Below are 20,412 nucleotides of genomic sequence, written 5' to 3'. Positions count from 1 at the left end.
ACCTGGTTTCTCCACAAACGTATTTCATGAGCATTTGTTTACTCAGAAGTACCCCTGAAGGACATAGTTGTTTGTCCTTTGATCAAAACTTATTTGAGCCGGAGAGGGTTAAAATACAATGTTTCAACCAAGCACTGTATGCTAAAAACGGGGTAGGGTGCTAAAAATGCCCATGTCCTTTTCCTTGTTCTGAAAACTCAGATGATGGTTACTGAGTTTGACCCTAAAACCAGCTGTTCATACAGCTGAGAGATCTCTGGTCTGGTTGGTGAACTCTCAGTTAAAAGTCCCTTTAAAGATAAAATAAATCATTCAGATTAACAGACATGTTTTTATTAGCTGGATGCCTTCTGCTGCAGCACCAACACCATTTCTCAGGTGCGTTCAGGTTTTTAGTTTTTATGAAAGATGAGAAAGATAAATGAGCCACAGAAATAACAGGAATACAAACAGAACCACATAAAAACATTTTGATTTGTTTCTGCAGAAGAACAGAGAACTACTTAAACGATCATTTCCCTCCTGAATGCAGATAAATAATCACTGAACATGAGTTTCTGAGTCCAGGCTTGTTTTGTTATATCTTTAGGTTCTGGTGCTGATAGAAGGTCCGGAGCAGGATTAGCTGGCTGGTTCTGCTGGTCTTTTCACAGGAAGACGTGCTCCATGAGACGTGCTCCGTCCGGGTCTGAGGACAGGACTCCGGTTCCGTTCTGTCTTAGTAGGATGGACCGTATGGCCCGGCTCAGATCAGCCCGGTTCAGGTCGGAGCATCGAGACGCCACCTGATCCCAAACATCCACTGAGGAGCTGCTGTCCTCCAGGATGACATTCTCCAGCACATCTGAAAGGATGAAGAGACAGAAACGTTGTGTTAGACCAACATCCTACTCCTCAGAGTCTTCATTGTTATTACATACATTATATAGAATTATATGTGTCTGGTGTGATTTGCAGATTTGAAGACTACACCGGCTTGTTAAGCCCCTCATGCTTAAACTCACAGACTGGTTTCACTGGTCTCCGTCCAAAACCAGCTCCAATATAAACTATACCAATAAAAGGATCTGGTCCTGATAAGTGCTGATGTCACTCCCCGTTGCTTATTTTCCACTTTGAACATTAACGCTGGTGATTCAGCCAGTTTACTTTAACCTGCCTTTGAAACAGGGATTATCTGCCCAATCTGTATAATCCCTATTTACTAGGGATGAGCGAGTACACCACTATCTGTATGTGTATCTGTTCAAACATCTAAATTATCTGTATCTGCAGTTGCAGTCGGGAGTGGGCGGGGCCTAACCCGGAAGTGGGTGTAGTTTAACTGGAAGTGGGTGTGGTTTACATCAATACATTATTTTAAGTCTGAAATTGATATAGATTGATCAGAAGTTGCTATGTGTATAGTTTATTTGAAAACTATTTACAGAGCAGCCTCAGAACTGAGACAATAGTAAAGGAACTATTACAGAACAAGTGTTTCAATAAAATCAGAGCATTCTTATTATTTTATTTGATTATTTAAATTATAAATCATTTGATTCAGTCTCAGCTGAAGTACCCTCTGTATCGCTCATGGCAGTGACTGACAGCTCAGGCTGTTTTCAGCTGTCTTGTCAAATTCTAATTCGTCTAAATTTGTCAACAATTATTAATACAGGCTAGGTCACTTCCTGATCTAGCCAGTACTCTGTCGCCTTCTGGTTCGGCCGACCGGATGAGAAAAGCACTTGGGACCACTCTCTCTTTTGACTCAAGGTCAAAGCCGCTCAGCAACGCTTGTGAGTGGTATCAGATGCAAAAGAGATACACCAGCTTCCTGCCGTCACCTGGAAGGTTATCTCAGAGCAGACAGGTCATACTTGGAGCCGAACTATGGTTTCCCTTACCCAGAGGTCCACTCCAGTTCTAACGCAGTTTGTCCATACTGACCTCTTGACCCCCTGGATCGCACGAGGGCCTTCAACAAAAAGGGTTCGTAGATTCTCACACTGGCGTGGGATGAGTTTATTAATAATCTCTATCTTATTAAACCATACAGTCAAACTGATTTTACAACCCAGACATCACAAGATCTCTCAGATACTTAATAAGGTTTTGCTACATAAACATCTAGCTTACATTCCATCATTTCATTCATACTTTGTCATGTATAATCATTAGTTTAGAAATATAGAATTAAATAAATTTTTTATAAACTATATACTTGACTCGGATCTAATATGAAGTGTGGGTTTCCCTGAACAGTCAAATAACCTAAGGTAATATTAAATCAAATATTCAAAGACCAACAATATTGATTATTGATATTTATATGGAACATCACATCTTGGCTGTGCAGTGGTTAGAGCTGTTGCCTTGCAGGAAGAAGGTCCTGGGTTCGCTTCCGCGCCTGGGATCTTTCTGCATGGAGTTTGCATGTTCTCCCTGTGCGTGTGTGGGTTCTTTCCGGGTTCTCCGGCTTCCTCCCACAGTCCAAAAACATGACTGTTAGGTTAATCGGTCTTTCTAAATTGTCCTTAGGAGTGAGTGTGTGTGTGCATGATTGTTTGTCCTGTGTGTCTCTGTGCGATGGACTGGCTCTGTCCAGGGTGTACCCCGCCTGATTACCCATTGACCGCTGGATATAGGCACCAGCCACCCCCCCCCCTCCCCCCCCCAATATTTTGTGTGTTTCTAACAACATAGTTTGGTACAACAGAAAACTTGTGGCTTATTAGGGCATACACGTCCTCATAGCTAGAGTCCCTTTTAAATGCTGTAAGTGCATTTTGTTTTAAGCGGGCGTGGGCTGAGCTTCACTGAAACAAGCTGTTATATTTCAGGCTGACAAAAATAACATATTTTAGATCAAATGACATCTCAACAGTCCCAACAGTAACATTATTATGTCTACAATTGCTCTCAAAGGTTTAAAATAGCACAGTATGGAACCTTTAAAAAGGAAATCCAGGGTTCAAATCTTCTCAACTCTTTGATACTAACATGTAGTATCCTGATAAATGCGAATAAATCCTTTGTTCACCAGTAATGGTGACAAATCTGACCCAGTTCCCCGGTGTGCTGATGATGCTCATACAGGCTAGATTACCTTCTCTGACCCACTCAGCAGCTGGCAGACTCACCTTGTTCTCGGCTCATGAGGCTGTCCAAGAGCTGCAGCACTACCCGGTGTTGCTGTGGGTCCACCAAAAGAGCAGAACAGGCTCTGCCTACTGGCAATATGGCCACCTGACCTTGAGAAGGTTCTGTCAGCAGTTGGAGGAGAGTGGGGTTGCTGGAAGAAGTCAGAACCCACATGCAGTCATCTGAGACAGAAACATATGGAGGTCAGAACCAACCTGCTCCAGACACACATTTATACAGGTGAGATGATAGAATGGTTTATTTTTTATGTTTTAATATTAAAAACTCATCTAAACCATCAAATTTACAGTTAGTTTTAAATACCAGAGCCAAAAGGAAATATCTTCAATAGTCATTTAAAGTTCACACAAACAGGTTCTGGTTCTGGCTCCATCCTGCAGAGCAATGGTTACGTACTGTAACCCCAGATTATGTGAGTATTGACCCTTTGCACCGACGTCTCCTAATCACGTGGGTCCACCATGCAAAACAGTGAGCGACACGATTACTAAACAAAGGGAAAAGTAGAGCCTGAAATTGTTTTTGCGATCAAAACAAAAACAAAACTCCTCCAGCATTCCTTTAACTAGTTCATGCCCAGTTCAGTTATCAGACGAAGTAGCGCATCTAGCGGGGGCTCATAGAGAGCGGTATGCTAACTAGCTTACCAACGTTAGCTTACGTTCTCTCTGCAGCTGTTCACCGATGTAAACATGTTGTTGACTTTGCCTAATTTCACCCCTCTGGATTTATAACTTTATGTTATAAACAGCGTTTCACTTCACACCAAAGCTGATATTTAAAAAGTCCGGATCCCTACCAGCTTCTGTTGCTGGTGGTGTTACCGGGTTCAGCTGCTGCTCTCACACCGGAATGAGAAGATCTCTGAACGGCAACGCTCACATAAATAAATAATGTAATTTTAACACACGTAGTCATACATCGGAGCTTTAATATTGTTGATAATTGTCTTGCTTTACACTACAGAGGACGGAGCGCAGCGTCCGTGGTGAAATACCCATCCATCAGGATTATCAATAACTAGTATAAACACATCACATTTATCCCTGTCCCTGTCTTCCTCGTGAAATAAATGAACGTTAATCTTACCCGGTAAAAACATGTTCGCTGCAACTCTGAGGGATGCTAGTCCGCTTGATTGATCGCTGCAGTTCATCTCCGTCCTCAGTCTCCATCAAAGTTATTAAAAAGAAAAAACGAGTTGAGTTTACATCCTTGTCTCTTACTGCAGCCAACTACGCAGCAAGCTAAAACCATTTTACTGTCAAATCAACTAAATAAAAGCGATAAAAGGCTGCAAACTGGCTTGTTTTGACTAGCTTCACTGGAGTTTCAACGGGTGTAAACAGTCTTTTTGCCATCCATCATGGCGAAGGGGGCAGTCACATGAGTGGCGTGACATCATGTGCAAAGGGTCAATAGGTACAGCCCTTTTAGCCTGCTGCTTTGGGACGAGGTCACATTCGCTAGCCTGGCCTATTTCTGAAGGGGGGGGGGGGGGGGGGGGCTGGGGCTGATCACGGCCCCTGCTTGGAGGAGGGCATCTTCCTCCATGGCAGCAGCCACAAAATGCTTTTAAGCAGCTGCAGATCCGGGAACCACAACATAGAGGTGCACCTGGGGGCTACCAGGATCACTGTAAGTTGTTCTAGCCAAACTCTGTCCCTGAATCGAAGGATCAGAGGGACAGCGAGAAACATGTAAAGGAGCATCCTGGGCTGCAAACGGTGCACAGACATGTCCACTCCCAGCGGAGACTGATCCTGCGGTCTCAAGGAGAACCACATTTGGCTCTGCGCGTTCCCACGAGCAGCACACAGGTCCACAGTGGGTTTGCTAGAGTGGAGATGCAGGAGAGAGTTGCAAGGACCACACCACATTCAGGACACCTGGAATGTAGGTGGCTCTGATCAACAGCAGGTGCGCATGAGTCCAGCATAGCAGGTCCCGGGCCACACACAGAAGTGGAAATGAACAAACCCCACCCAGGTGATTTATGTAGGCTGCTGTTACCTGACTGTTTGTATGCATCTCTCAACATGAGATGAAAGGTCTCATGGTGTTTTTCATTGTAATTCCAGCATGTTCATGTGTGCATACGTGTGGAGAGGCCTACTTTTTCCCACCGTATGGGATAAATATGTGCCCCAGCCCAACAAAGATGGGTCCATAAACACTGAGATGGATAAGGAGAAAGGGCTTCCCCAGTATGCAAGGTCTCCTTCCACCGAGGAGGGAATCTGCAGTATACATCTCTTCTGATGTACTGTCTATCCTTAGGTGAGTCAACCGGTGCTGAAGGCAAGTCGAGTGCAATAGGCCGAGTGGAACCACCGTGTGGGCCACTGACATCATGCCCAGTAGCCTCATAACTGACAGGGCCCTGGTTGTTCTGTGAGGTTTAACGTGAGAGATCATTGCAAAAAGATCTTCTGCTTTGTCTGAAATTCACAAGCTCTCATGAGAGAGCAGTTCAGCTCCACACCCAGGAAGACAATCGACTGGGACAGGGCAGTCAAGCTTTTTTTCCCAGTTTATAGTGAAACCCAGGTTTGACAAGTGTTCTGGTAATGACCTCGTTTGGATTACTGCTTCCTCTTTGGAGCGAGCTACGAGAAGCAGGTCATCCAGGTGAAACAGAACCCTCATGCCAACCATGCGTAAAGGCTAAAGTGCCATCTCTGGGCACTTGGAGAATGAACAGGGGTCAAGAGAGTAAACAACTGGGAGTCTATTGAACTGGTACTGAACTCCTTTGAAGAAGAAATGCAGGAACGTCCAATATTTTAGAATTATTGAGACGTAGAAATAGGGTTAGACACAAGTTGTTTAGGCACATGTATTCTAAAACCTGTTTCAATGTTAGCATACAAAAGTGCATCACAGCAATGAAACAGTCGAACCAGGACAGGTCTAGGATGAGCCTCATTCCCCCCCCCCCCCCCCTTTTCTGGGAGTAAATCCCTTACCTCTCCTCTCCCATTTGAACTCAGGAAATAGCTTCTTTGGGAGAAGCTCCTACAGCTCCAACTCAAGTGCAGAGCACTGTTCTGTCTCCACAATCCCATTGAAAGGGGGAGGGGCAGACAGAAAACAGAGTGACCATGGTGGATAAATGATAAATGACCTGCACTTGTATAGTACCTCTCAGAGAAAGGACTCCAAAGCGCTTTACACTACAGTGTATCATTCATCCATTCACACACCCATTCACACACTGATGGTGATGAGCTACGATGTAGCTACAGCTGCCCTGGGGCGCACTGACAGAGGCGAGGCTGCCGAGAACAGGCGCCACCGGTCCCTCCGACCACCACCAGCAGGCAAGGTGGGTTAAGTGTCTTGCCCAAGAACACAACAGCAGAATTCACTGTCCGGAGCCGGGATCAAACCTGCAACCTCCCCATTACTGGACAACCCGCTCAACCTGTTGAGCTACTGCTGCCCCATAGTGTTGTACATCAATTTGTTCGTGTGACAAAACGACATCACTCAGTGGCGCTTTCCAACAGCAGGTGCATGCATGGAACCGGAGGTGTGTGTACTATATCAGTGAGCCAATTTTGAGCCCCTTCCACCATTGCTGGTATTGATTACCAAAGCGACCCATGGGGGGCTGTAGTCAAATAGGGAAGTGGACAGGCGAGCGTTCAACGCAAGGATCTGTTCCGTAGCAGCATTCAGTTCAATTCAATTCAATAATACTTTATTAATCCCAGAGGGAAATTAGAGTTGCTGTCAGTCTGGAGGAACTGCATTAATGCAGAGCGTGTATCAGCTGATTTGCATCACGAGGCACGTGATGGAGGTCTAAGCACTGTTCAGGGATGCGTGCATGAGGTTGGCAGAGCGCGGCTGAGTGGAACCGTATACTCTAGTGCCAAGCATGCGTGAATCTGCATCTCAACAGCTCCGTCCACACCACTCCATGGGAGAAGCAGGGGAAGCTGAGCCGAGTCCAAAGCTGCGGTGTGCTTCATCATCAAATTCCACACAGTCGGAAAGACACACACTCCTCCCAACGAGTAATTTCCTTGGCTGCTTCCTGGGAGTGTCTTGGGGTTGGGAAGGCCAAGATGAAGCTTGCTGGTGCGCTCTCCTGAACTACTGAGTGTTAAACATCTGGTCTCGCTGCGCTAGTGGAGCAGCGGAAAGTTTGTTCCGAGGAGTGGCTGGTGCAGCTGGACACGAAGCTACCTTGCCGAGGGCTTGTATGTGGCATGTATCGAAGCACTTTGTGATTGGCTGGCTAACGAGAATTTTTTTCAATAGCAACAGGGTTAAAGGGCCTCAACAAAATGCCTCAAATTTAAACCTGAATCTGGTTCCCATGACGACAACACCAGTTAAACCAACCTGCAGTCAGGTTCAGCTTCATGAACTCAGCGGCACTGTGGGTCAAACCTCTTCTGCACATGCTCAGTGCAGTCTTCTTATGTACCTTACAGGCCTCATAGACGATGCTGGCCAAGGCTAGACACTGGTCCAACACGTGGTGGTTGTTCTGAGCATGTTCAGTGAGAATGTCGCCCAGCTCCTCAGTGAACATCAGTCTGAGATGAAACAAGTTCTGATGTAAAAACACTGACAACTTATGACATCATTTCAGTCATTTTCTCTAAAAACTTACTTTTTTCACCAACTTACTGATCGGTATCAGGTATTTACACACCTGTAGACTAACCTCTTTCACTAAAGCTGAGCAGACACTGTTAGACTTTTTCACTTGTAGCTCTCAGCTTCAGATCAAACTACGAATTCCACGGAGAACAAACCTCACGAGTCATGCGCTCACACTGTACGACCCAGTTCTTGGATGCGACCTGGCTGCTCACTCTGCACGTCTGGTAGCAACATGTCAGACTTAAAAATATGCTAAAAATAGCAGTTTTTACACAAAACTTCAAACTTTTTATTGTGTTGTAATTGATGTCTGTTGTCCTTCGGGAGTGCTGCAGGAGGACACACGGGGACACGGGGGTTGGAGGAAGATGACAATCCTTGTCATTGAGTGCGAAAAAAAAGTGTATAAATACAATTGAACGATGTGTGTTAATTCAATTCAATTCAAAAATACTTTATTAATCCCAGAGGGAAATAGATTAGCCTTTAGGGAAACAGCTGGCAAGCCTTGTTGACGCATGTTTGCACATGAGCGGTTCTGAAACTCTTTGGGTAGCAGCTGCTTGCAGCGCCGCTTCAACAGTGCGATACCCTCACGAGGGATGAGCAAAATATCAGCCACCCTAGAAAGCCATGCGTACTTATGATTGCTGATCGCTAGCTGGTCACGTGGTGTTAACCGCCTCTCGTAACCCCCTGTATACCACACGAAGCTAAGCGCAAAACTCACCCCGATCTTGTAGATTCTCGCAGGAGGAAATAATCTCAAAAAAGTGAAAAAGTTGCACAGTGTACACCCAGCTTTATAAACTATGAGCAAGCGTGTTGGCTCCTTTATACGAGGAGTAAAGGATTTTGTGTTTGTGTGTGAGATTACCTTGTTGCTCTCCTTTTTTCATTTTGTTTTCTTTTTCTCTGATTGTGCAGTTTTATGACTAAATAAAAAATTATTAAAATGAACATTAACGATTGTTGTAAATAAATGATCTCAACTTTAGTCAAAATAATAATTTTCTGCCATAATTGTGCAACCCTAATTGCAACAAAAGCCATTTCATTTAATAAATGTATTTGTGAAGATCTCTTTTTCTGGAGTTTTGATAGTGATGCTCTAGCACTCTCTGGTGGCACTAAATATATTACATCCATAACAGAAGGAAGTGAACTGCCAGTTAACCGGGCAAAACTATTAAACCCAGTTACAATGTACATCCTTAAAACACACACACACACACACACACACACACACACACACACACACACACACACACACACACACACACACACACACACACACAAATATAAACACATACAAACACAACCATGCACATTTACACACACCAAAACACACACAGAATGAATGTTTGTACTTGTCCTGAGAGACAGCATGAGTCACCAGATGAATGTTGCCATGCTGCAGAGAACAGCGTACGCCCTGCAGGGACACATCACCTGACAGCCGGTCACCTTTTGCTGTGGTAAACAGCAGGGCCCGAAAGAACAGGAGTGCCGGAGGAGTTGATGCTGGGGGGGCCTGTACACCTGAGAGGAGATGAGAGTGTGAATAAGTGTTTGTGTTTGAGTGTGTGCATGCATGTATGCATTTATGTGTGTGTGTGTTGTCCACCTGCAAACAGCTCCATGGTGTCAGCGTTCCTCAGAACTCCTCTAGGAGACCTGGCTGCATGTAAAGCAGCTTCTTCATATTGAGCTGATTCTAGAAGCTCCACAAAGCTGAACAAGAATCCAGAGTTAACTTACTCTCCTCCTATCTGAGAAGGACCAAATGTGTGTTGGACCAGCACCTGTCCAGGTGATCCTGCAGGAGTTTGGACTCATCCACTCCAGTCGGCTCTTCATCCTCAAACAGCTCAGAGTCGATGTTGCAGGAGGAGCCGTGACCCTCTGTGGGATGAAAAGTGAAGCTAACCTCTGACACAGGTTTAACCCCCTATCAGTAGCTGTATGTTTCTGTGATGTTCAAAAGGATGAATCAAACTCTGTCTCCGAATGAATGATCAGAAGACTTAAATTAAGTTGACAATACTTATCCAAACTATACTATACTACAAAACCTTTACTACGACAATACTACTCCTCTAAATCCAAGACCATGGTCTTGAGTCAGAAAAGGGTAGAATGCCTTCTCCAGGTCAGGGATGAGGTCCTGCCCCAAGTGGAGGAGTTTAATATCTCGGGATCTTGTTCACGAGTAAGGGAAAGCTGGAGTGTGAGATCAGCAGGCAGATTGGCACTGCGTCTGCAGTGATACGAGAGTTGTACAGATCTGTCGTGGTGAAGAAAGCTGAACCGCAAGGTAAAGCTCTCTATTTACCGGTGAATCTACGTTCCAAGCCTCACCAAAGGTCACGAGCTTTGGGTAGCGACCAAAAGAACAAGATCGCAGATACAAACTGCCAAAATTAGTTTTCTGCGAAGGGTGTCTGGGCTCTCCTTAGAGATAGGGTGAGAAGCTCAGTCATCCAGGAGGGGCTTGGAGTAAACCCAGCTGAGGTGGCTCGGACATCTGATTAGGATGACTCCTGGACGCCTCCTTGGTGAAGTTTTCTGGGCAAGTCCAACTGGGAGGAGGCCTAAAGGGAGACCCAGGACACGCTGGAGGGACTATGTGTCACGTTGAGGGAAGGAGGCTTGGACCCAAAATGCAAGAATCCAGAACTACACAGGAAGGAGCGGTTGCAAAAATAAGAATCCTTTATTTTTGGAGCAGTGACTAAAAAACTCAAAAGCACAGGAGGCAACTAGAACAATGCTGACAAAGACAATGGACCAACAAAACACTGAGAGACAAGACAGGGTTATATACAGGGGCTGGGTGATTAAGGGAATTGGGCACAGGTGAGATTAATACACTGAGTTGGAGCAGAAACAGGCAGGGGAGAACACCAGATGTAAATCCTGTGAAACAAAGCTACTAAACTAAAATAAACCTAAACACTGTAGAACTAAGACACAGGAGATCTAAAGATAAGTAAACTAATGACCTAAATGGAGAAGGAAACAACACACTAAAGGAGATACTAACTAGATAATCTGAACATATAGAAAACTAAAAACAAGTGAAGTGACTAGGGGGAACCTGAGGGAAACCTGGAGGAGGCTGGGGACCAAAGGGGCACAGAACATGACAGTATGTCTCTCTGCGGGCCAGGGAACGCCTAGGTATTCCCCCAGAGGAGCTGGCCCAAGTGGCTGGGGAGAGGGAAGTCTGGGCCTCTCTGCTAAGCTCAAACTGTACGACTTCATCATAGGGCAGATCTCACGAGCCATGTGCTCACACCGACCCAGTTCTCGGATGCGACCTGACTGCTCACACTGTACGTCTGGTAGCAACACGTCGGACCTAAAAAATATGCTAAAAATAGCAGTTTTTACTCAACACGTCAGACTTTTTTGTCTTGCTTGTTGTCCTTCGGGAGTGCTGCAGGAGGACACACAGGGGTTTATGGGGGTTGGATGAGGAAAACGAAATAACGAAAGTAAATCTGTGTTTTGTGATCAGTTTAATTTGACATGAACACGACAAACACGCTTTCTTGACAATCTTTGTGAGTAAAAAAAAACGTGTAGAAACAAAAATTAACAACGTGTGTTATTAGGGAAATAGCGGGCGAGCGGCGTTGATGGAGGATTGCGCATGCGCCGTGAGCGGTTCTGATACTTTTTGGGTCGCAGCTGCTCGCAGCGCCGCTTCAACATTGCGATACCCTCACGAGGGACGAGCAAAATATCAAACACGCTAGAAGTCTGTGCGAGCTCACGATTGCTGATCGGTAGCTGGTCACGTGGTGTTAATCGCCTCTCGTAACCCCCTGTACACTACACTCGGCGAAAAATTCGCCCCGATCTCGTGGATTCTCGCATGAGTGGAAAATCGGCTCAAAAAAGTGAAAAAGTTGCACAGTGTACGCCCGGCTTTAGGCTACTGCTGTCGCGACCTGACCCTGGGCAAATGGCCGAAAATGGATGGATGGATGAATACTTCAAAAAGATAGAAAGAGTCTTAAAATTTTAAGTGCTTTGAAAACTCTCCACACCACAAAATACACACTCAAATAATTTGCTGAAGCTTGGAGGAATAGTCACAGCCACATAATTTGGCAAGATCAAGCAAGGCTGTGTAATTTGTATGATGGGACATTTCATGCTGTAGCAGCCAGTAAAGGCATTTAAACCCATCAATTATTGCCTCATGCCCCAAGGTTAATCACTGGCTCAAAGGCTTCACTAGCTACATTTACAAGGGCACAAATAATTGGAATGAATGCCCTATCAGACCAAAAATTCTTCATGTAAACATGTCAGTCAGAATATTCTGATTCTATACGACCCAACTGGAATGAATTCCCATTCCAATTGAGAGAGGTGGTTTTGTCCGATCATCATTCCGATTGACGTCCATGTACACACTCAGATTCTTGGAGGAAAATAATGCCCACTGCGCATGTGTGCAACTTCGGCGTGACGTCTTTCCGCCTTTGTAGCTGCTCAGGACAAGTCGAAAACATGGCAGGAGGAAAACAGAAGTTATCCTGCTCTCCTCTCCTGTAGCAGAGGGGCAGTATCGTTACGTACCGCTGATCCTGTAGCTCAGTAAAAACTAAAGCATACAAGTAAAAATGCAAAGAAGGTCCATAACAAGGGGAAAAAAAAACAGAAGTTAACAAACAAAGCTAGAGAAATAGAAAATAAAATGTGAGGGGAAAGACGTGCAGATAAGATGGTGTTTGTTTACAATTTTCTTCTGGGTAAGACAACTCTGCACGTGCTCATCCAATCTAATCTGACTGAATGCTTGGTGTATGTATAATCAACATGAGCGGATTATTTCAGTTAGTGTCCATGTAAACAGGTGTAAACCATGAAGAAAATCAGGATATAAGACTAATCCACGTAGTCTGACACGTTATGCGCTTGCTCCACATGACGGCACTTTCTGTCTAGAAGAGCGCCAGCAGCACCAGACGTGCAGAGAGAGAGAGGCCTTGTTTGTCTGGAAAAGAGACGAGAGCAGACGGACGAACAAGGGGAGTGGCTAAAAGCCGGCGTTTAAGTTGGACAGATTTCCCCTCATGTAGCTTGTGGGTGACGATAGCTAAAGATATCATGTTCATTATAGTGTAAAATGCTGGTGCCTGTTAGCAGCCGAAACACATCTTCACATGACTGTAACAATAAGTAAAGGTTAGCAGCTGTAGATTTGTAGTGTGCTCATAGGAAACGTGACAAACGAAAACTCTTTGGAACAAATCACATTTCTCATTATGGCCTAAAAAGTTGTCATCATCCCCAGCCACCTCCACCACAGGATGTTTGGATCAGAATGTGAACCAATCAGATCTTAGATCAGGTGAGAGCCAGGCGTTTCCCATCATACCCTTGGTTTTGCAGCTGGTGGAGAGCAACTGCAGCGCCTTCCTCCAAAATCGGTGGCCACCTTGATCTCATGAGGTTATCGTTGCCGATAGCCACGACATCAGACCAAGTTGACGTTAAATCGGGCACAAATCTAACCGGCATGCACTGTGCGCTGATAATGATAATGATGATAATGACCCGCACTTGTATAGCGCCTCTCAGAGTAAGGACTCCAAAGCGCTTTACACTACAGTGTATCATTCATCCATTCACACACACATTCACACGCTGATGGTGATGAGCTACAATCTAGCCACAGCTGCCCTGGGGCACACTGACAGAGGCGAGGCTGCCGAGCACAGGCGCCAAACGCCTGGCTCTCACCTGATCTAACCTGTGATCTAATCAGTGCAGAACTGGCTCATCTCGAACACAGCCAGAGACGCAAGACAGACAGCTACAGTGATTGTTTTCTCTCCCAAAAATATCTACTGTATGAGATGAAAAACACCATTTTGTTTTTGCTAGTTTTTAAAATTTAGAAGGAAAAAAAGACAAATTATCAAAAAAGTTAGGATTTATTTTTCTATGGGATGTTGATATTATGTGGAAAATAAGTATAAATTGATCTAAAAATTATTATTGGTACTTTTAGTTTCATTCTATTGAGGAAATTCAGACAAAGCTAAAACATTGGCTTCAATTTCAGGTTTCTAAATATTAAAGGGCAATTACAACCTATTTTTCCACTCATTGAGTATCTTTAATCTGCTCACATTTAAAACTACGGACCAGTGGTTCCCAATCTGGGTTTTGTGATCACCAAGGGGATCCCCACCAAAAGTATGGGAATTCAACACATACAAGCACCTTGTGATTTTTATCCTAAGAGGCGCTATACAAAAGATTGTTTCTTCTTCTTTTACAACATGTTTGTGCTGTAGGCTACTCGGACCGGCAAGCGTGCGTGGCCTCGTGCCGGAGAAGGAGGGAGACACTGACCATGCAGAGGAGACTGGTAACGTTTAAGCCTTTTATTAATACAGATCAAATGTGTCCGTCATTAAAATATAAAACAAAACCAAATCTCGTTGTCTCCCCCAGTGACTCTGGACGAAGCGTCCAACGAGGCATCCCGGGTCGGCCTGTCTCACCAGTGTAGGACACTTGTTCTGTGTGCGCATGAAGCGGTACAAGTGATAATGCTGCTGGAATTCATAATTGTATCTTCTCAGCAGCACTGCAGGTGCTTTCCGTGTTCAAAACGTGCGTACGCCAGGTCCTTAGTAAATTTAAAGTTGCGCAAATTTTTCCGCAAAGTTTGTTTTTATAAATCCCAAAGTTTGCGTGTAAAGTTGCTTACGCAGTTTTCCGACCTGAAAAGAAACGATTTTGTGCGTAAGCAAGCTTTATAAATGAGACCCTGGTCTTTCTGATCAGGTCATTCTACGCGGTTGGAGATCAGTGGGACATTAGCTACACTCTAACCTGAAACTAACAGAGTTTTTCTGGGTGTTTCCAGCAAGAAAAACGTGATAGAGCAGCGACGTTGGAGTCATTTTATCGTGTTAGCGTGTAGCTAATGTCCCGCTGATCGCCATCCGTGGAGAATGGGCTGATCTGAAAGGCCAGGGGCTCCCAATCGCAGCAGTCTGGCTCTGCTTGTAATTTAACAGTCACAGTCCATATTAGACCACCACAGGTGACCAGCAGCCTCGCAGTGGGCTACTACGCGGTCCCAGGTGCCATTCTTAGCTTCTTTCGGTTAGCTACGTTAGCTAGTAGCTACAATGGTTTCATTTGCTCCAACCTTGTTCCAAACGCAACAGCCCCTCCTGCCCCACCCCTCAGCTCCACCTCTTTTCCCATTTTTGGATTGTCAGGGTGTGACTCGGTCAAAGAAAAATAATTTTTGGCTTCAACTTTCCCTTCGGTGGAGCAATGGGCGGGCTATGTTCATGTTTTTATATGTCGATGGTTTTAACCCACAGCACTCTTCTTTTTAGGGTCAAACGTATTTTGTGTCTCATAAACTGTAGTTTCTGATCTTCAAATTTTTTCACAGAAGATTTTTAAAACCTGGTATTCTTTCTTAGGATTAAAAGAGAGGAAATAATATCTATTTTATTAGTTGAAATTATTAATTTGTATGATTAAAGTGACCAAGTGTGCTTTGATGTGTAAAATAGATTCTAAAAGTATAAATAAAATAATATTAATGCAGAATTAGTGTGGGGACACAAACAGTTCTGTTCTCTGAGATAGCTCACAGCTCCTGTTCTCCTCATTCTCACTGACCCTAGCCATTCACCGTCTCTGAAACAACAGAAGCGTGAATCAGCAGCAGGCGTAAATCAATATCTAGTTCTGCAGTTGTACCTTTCTCACTAGCTCGGCCGAGAAAGGTTTATGATTGGTCAGAGTGGCTGTGTGTTTAGTTGAAAGTCCATGACCATATTTGGCAGATATTGTGACAAAATAGAGAACAAAACATAATAGAAAAGTGAGAAAACTGAACAGGTTAATAATCTGACCAAAGCTTTATACTAAAACTTCTAAGTAACACCTGGATTAACTTATTTATTTTCTCACACAACTAGAGACTTAAGATGGACAACACACCATATTTATGGGCTACATAGTGGATTTCCACATGTCCCTTTTAATAACTAATCAGTGAAAAGTAACACAACCTCCGAGTGAAAAAAATGCACACCAGAAGTTTAAAAATGAGCATTTATAAAACTAAACCTGGTTTCACCTTAAGTTAGATATTACCATCATTGGGCTCAGAGCTGAGGTGTTGGATGTTCTGTAGTGTAGAACCCAGAACTCCCTCCAGAGGAACCTCCTGTCTCTCCTGCTCCCAGCAGGTCAGACGGTTCACGACACAGCTGAGACGCATGAATCTGGAGAACACAGATACTGCAGTAACTAACTATGTCCACTGGGGGGCAGAATCACATAACTGCTCTGTTTTATTATTTATTTTTTTCACGAATCTGTAAACACACTGTTGGTTATCTCTTCACCCAGATGTTCTACAACAAGAGTGATAATTCTGAGATCTTCTTCTGGTATTTTTCTGTCTCACAGCCTGATTAGTGACCTTATTCTGGATGAAAAGTCCTCTGGATTCATTCTGAACTCAACACAGAACTGTTTTATGAATTAAAGTTAAGTCCCATTAGACATCATGACTCACTGGTGAAATTACATTGCCGACTTAGACCCATCCTTATGGGGAACGGTGAGCTGCAGCAGTGGCTGCACAACTATTTGGTGGTTTAAGCCCCCAATCCACCCCCTTAAAGCTGAGTGTCATGCAGTGAAGCATTGGGTCCCATTTTTAAAGTCTTTGGTATGACCCGACCAGATTTGGATCTCCCAGTCCCAGGGTGGACACTACCAGGCCACTGAGAAGAATTGTAAGAAGGTCTCTTTTTGTCTTCATTTGAGTTTAGTCTAAAAGCATCTTCAGAGCCAGGCAATGGTTTAGACACCAGGCAACATGCTGACATGCTGGGAAAAAGAATTAAGCTGGATTAAATTGGAGTCTGAACTAAAAAAATGTAACAAAGTATCACATTTTTAATATTTCAGGAGGTAACTGGTTTTAGCTGTTTTACTGTCTTACAGGACCCTCAGATGTTTGTTCTCGAAGCTCAGCTGGTCCCTGTGACGCTCAGCTGCCTGCAGCTCAGCTTCCAGCTCGGTTTGGACCTCAAGAGGAACACCCTGACTCCTATAGTCCATCAGAAGAGCTTTCTGGATCTCCAAGTCCTTCAGATGCTTCTGCAGAACATCGGGATCCTCTGACTCAGACAGGCCTGTGAGTTTTAAAAGAGTGGAACACCCATTTAATCAATACCTTGGCAGTGGTCTCTAGTAGGAATGAAAGCCTTGAAAGTTGTTCACAGGGGGAAAATACACTGGTGCACCATTTCTAGGACCTAAAACTCCCAGATTGCTTTCTGTTGTCACATTCTGATTCAACCATAAATCACAACAACTGAATTATAAAACTAACTCCCACATCACCCTTAACTCAGTTCAACGTTCTAGAGTTGCGAGCCGGCCACTCTAACTTTTTAACCACAAAGAACCTTGACAAGCTGGATTATAAAACCTGTTGCAAGCTACACCTGACACAAGTTGCAGATGCGGATGCGTTCGATATGGAAGTCAAGTGTGCCACATAATCATAAAAAAAGTAAATATAAATTTTTAAGAGAGATTTATATATTTATATATAAATTAAAACTTTCCAAATATGATGAAAATTTATAACTAACGTAAAAAATAAGAAGGAACATCTGTTGGTTAGGCTGAAAAGTTTGGGAAGTTGCTGCTGTCTCCCTGACAGTGAAGCTAAATGAGACTTTAATAATCATTTATTCCTAAACACTGACTTATATAACAGCTGAAACAAGAATGCTGCTGTAGAAACCAAACAAATAATCCTGGTATCAGATACACTCACCTAAGGAATTATCAGGAACACCGTACTAATATGGTGTTTGACTCTCTTTCTCCTTCAGAACTGCCTCAATTCTGCGTGGCATTGATTCAACAAGGTGTTGAAAGTGTTCTTTAGAAATGTTGGCCCATAATGATAGAATAGCATCTCGCAGTTGATGGAGATTTGTGGGATGCACATCCAGGGTACGAAGCTCCCATTCCACCACATCCCAAAGATGCTCCATCAGGTTGAGATCTGGTGACTGTGGGGGCTATTGTAGTACAGTGAACTCATTGTCATGTTCAAGAAACCAGTTTGAAATGATTGAAGCTTCATGACAAGGTGCATTATCCTGCTGGAATTAGCCATCAGAGGATGAGCACATGGTGGTCATGAAGGGATGGACATGGTCAGAAACAATGCTCAGGTAGCCCGTGGCATTTAAACCATATCCAATTGGCACTAAGGGGTCTAAAGTGTGCCAAGAAAACATCCCCCACACCATTACACCACCAGTCAGCACAGTGGTAACAAGGCATGATGGATCCATGTTCTCATTCTGTTTACGTTAAATTCTGACTCTACCATTTGAATGTCTCAACAGAAATCGAGACTCGTCAGACCAGGAAACATTTTCCAGTCTTCAACTGTCCAACGTTTGGTGAGCTTGTGCAAATTGTAGCCTCTTTTTCCTATTTGTAGTGGAGATGAGTGGTACCCGGTGGGGTCTCCTGCTGTTGTAGCCCATCCGCCTCAAGGTTGTGCTTGTTGTGGCTTCACAAATGCTTTGCTGCATTCCTCGGTTGTAACCAGTGGTTATTTCAGTCAAAGTTGCTCTTCTATCAGCTTGAATCAGTCGGCCCATTCTCCTCTGATCTCTAGCATCAACAAGGCATTTTCGCCCACAGGTTGTTGTAGGCATGTTTTGTCGGCGCAGCCGTGGGCAGAGATTTGCTAAAAGGAACTTTTTCATTCTGGGGTATATTCAGGCATTGTTGTGTAGCTAATTATAATTATCTTGCTTAATTGAAACATAGAACATAGTATTAACAATTGTAAACTAGTAACAGCCATAATTCAAATGGGTCTGGTGAGTTTGCAAAGAAGTAAAAAAAAAAAAAAAAACAGAAGTCAGTGGGCTGGGCTCATTTTGCGTGAATGGGCAGGGCTGACTGATCTGACTCTAGTGCAGTTCCACCTTCTGGTGCAGCTCCGCCTTTGTGGTTCTGCAGCGAGCACTACTTGCTCTTTCTTGGATGGTTAATATTGCAATAATACATTTAAATCGCCATGTATGTAAGAAGTGGATGATATGTCCGCTGATGTCCTTTCACGTCTTGAACGAGGCTGTGAAAGACATGAAATTCATGGCGAGAAAAGACGTTGGTTCTACCTTAATTTAGGAAATATTTTAAGTTTGTTTTTAGTATAAAAATAATGGTTCAAATTTTAAATATTGAACTTTTAAAGTAATGGACTGATGTTGTTTCAACAGTCATCAAACGTTCAAATGTTTGTTGGGGCAGAGCAGAAGGAAGGTGAGAGAGTGCGTTCTGGCCTCAAGTGGAATTGTTGCATTGCATTGTCAGGATCTGGGGTGAGTCAGCACCATTCTGTTCATTATGCCTCAAGTATCAGCAGGTAGGCGGTTCCGGAGAGCAGCCAGCTGCAGGGTATTCCTAATCAACCGGTCCAGCGTTTATAAGGAGCTGAGAGATCACTTCACTTCGCCGGATGATTACTCACTTTGGGTAGCTCTTGCCAACTTGAGATATCTATAGCCATAGTCCTTGTTTTTGTGCCCACTTTTGTAATTGCTGTTGAATTTACTCTGCCTTGTCCTCGCCAGGAACTCTTGCCTCAGACCACCTCTGCTATAACCTGGACATCACCTTCGAGTCAGATCTCCCTCCATGCCTGGACCGACCCGCTCTCCCACCACTCACCCCCATTGGATTTTGAATAACCACGGACGCTGCACACCCCCCTTGGATTTCGGATAACCAGAGACACTGCTCACCCCAGTCCTGCCTGCCCTCCCAAGCTCCAGGATTTCTGCCCACAGTAAGAACCACAGAGACTGAGTCCTCCTAGTTCTGTTCCTCTCTGCCCAACCCCTCACCAGTCTTAATCTCAACAGACCCAGTCCCAGAGCTGTGCTTAGCATCACCGCCACGTCTGGCGGTGCACCCTCAGTTGCCTTTTAACAAAGATTTGTTTTCTCCTTACCTACATCTCCTCATTTGATTCTGCATGTCTTGGGTCAGGAAACTCCCCACAGTCATGACAGAATCATCCGGACACACTCCTGACTCCGCAGAATCAGCATATCCCTCCATCTCCGAAACACTGGCACTCCACGACCGGACCATCCAAGCTCTTCTGGAACAATTAGCAAACTCCGACCAGCGCCTTCTTCAAATGGATTCCCTGCTCCAGAGCATACAAAGCCGACTTCCGCCATCTCCGGAACCTTCTTCCCCAGAACCCGTGGTTCCACCCGGGGCCGAATCACCAGAACCCCCTGCTTCTCAGCACTTCGGGGTTGCCGCCTCTCCACCTCCTGTTACTTTCGAGGGTGAGTCCGCTGAATGTCAGAGTTTTCTGCTGCAATGTAAGTTAGCCTTTGAGCGCTCTCCTGACTCTTTTAATTCCGAAGCTGCTCGGATTTCCTATGTAATTGGTCTACTCTGTGGAAGAGCTCTCTGGTGGGCAGAGGCTAGAAGCCATGACAAAACGTTTTTAAAGGGTCCTTTTCTGAGTTTTTGAAGGAGTTCAGGCTCACTTTTGGGGATATGGAG

General features: G+C 44.4%; 1 protein-coding gene across 1 annotated transcript in view; it reads right to left on the bottom strand.

The window, feature by feature from the left end:
• Positions 1-317: 317 nt before the first annotated feature.
• Positions 318-20,412, bottom strand: part of LOC107373866 (clathrin heavy chain linker domain-containing protein 1) — a 30,800-nt gene continuing 10,705 nt past the window's right edge. The window contains exons 4-11 of the mRNA XM_015942004.3: positions 16,787-16,979; positions 15,928-16,058; positions 9,576-9,675; positions 9,398-9,504; positions 9,141-9,312; positions 7,504-7,700; positions 3,126-3,308; positions 318-844 (exon numbers count right to left, since the gene is read on the bottom strand). Of these exons, the coding sequence (XP_015797490.3) occupies positions 648-844; positions 3,126-3,308; positions 7,504-7,700; positions 9,141-9,312; positions 9,398-9,504; positions 9,576-9,675; positions 15,928-16,058; positions 16,787-16,979 (1,280 nt within the window). The 3' untranslated portion in view covers positions 318-647. The remainder of the gene's footprint in view (positions 845-3,125; positions 3,309-7,503; positions 7,701-9,140; positions 9,313-9,397; positions 9,505-9,575; positions 9,676-15,927; positions 16,059-16,786; positions 16,980-20,412) is intronic.

This window comes from Nothobranchius furzeri, chromosome 12, assembly GCF_043380555.1.
Source record: "Nothobranchius furzeri strain GRZ-AD chromosome 12, NfurGRZ-RIMD1, whole genome shotgun sequence".
NCBI classification, from domain to species: Eukaryota; Metazoa; Chordata; class Actinopteri; order Cyprinodontiformes; family Nothobranchiidae; genus Nothobranchius; species Nothobranchius furzeri.
The sequence above is the reverse complement of the archived record's forward strand: the minus strand, read 5'-3'. Positions and strand labels throughout refer to the sequence as shown.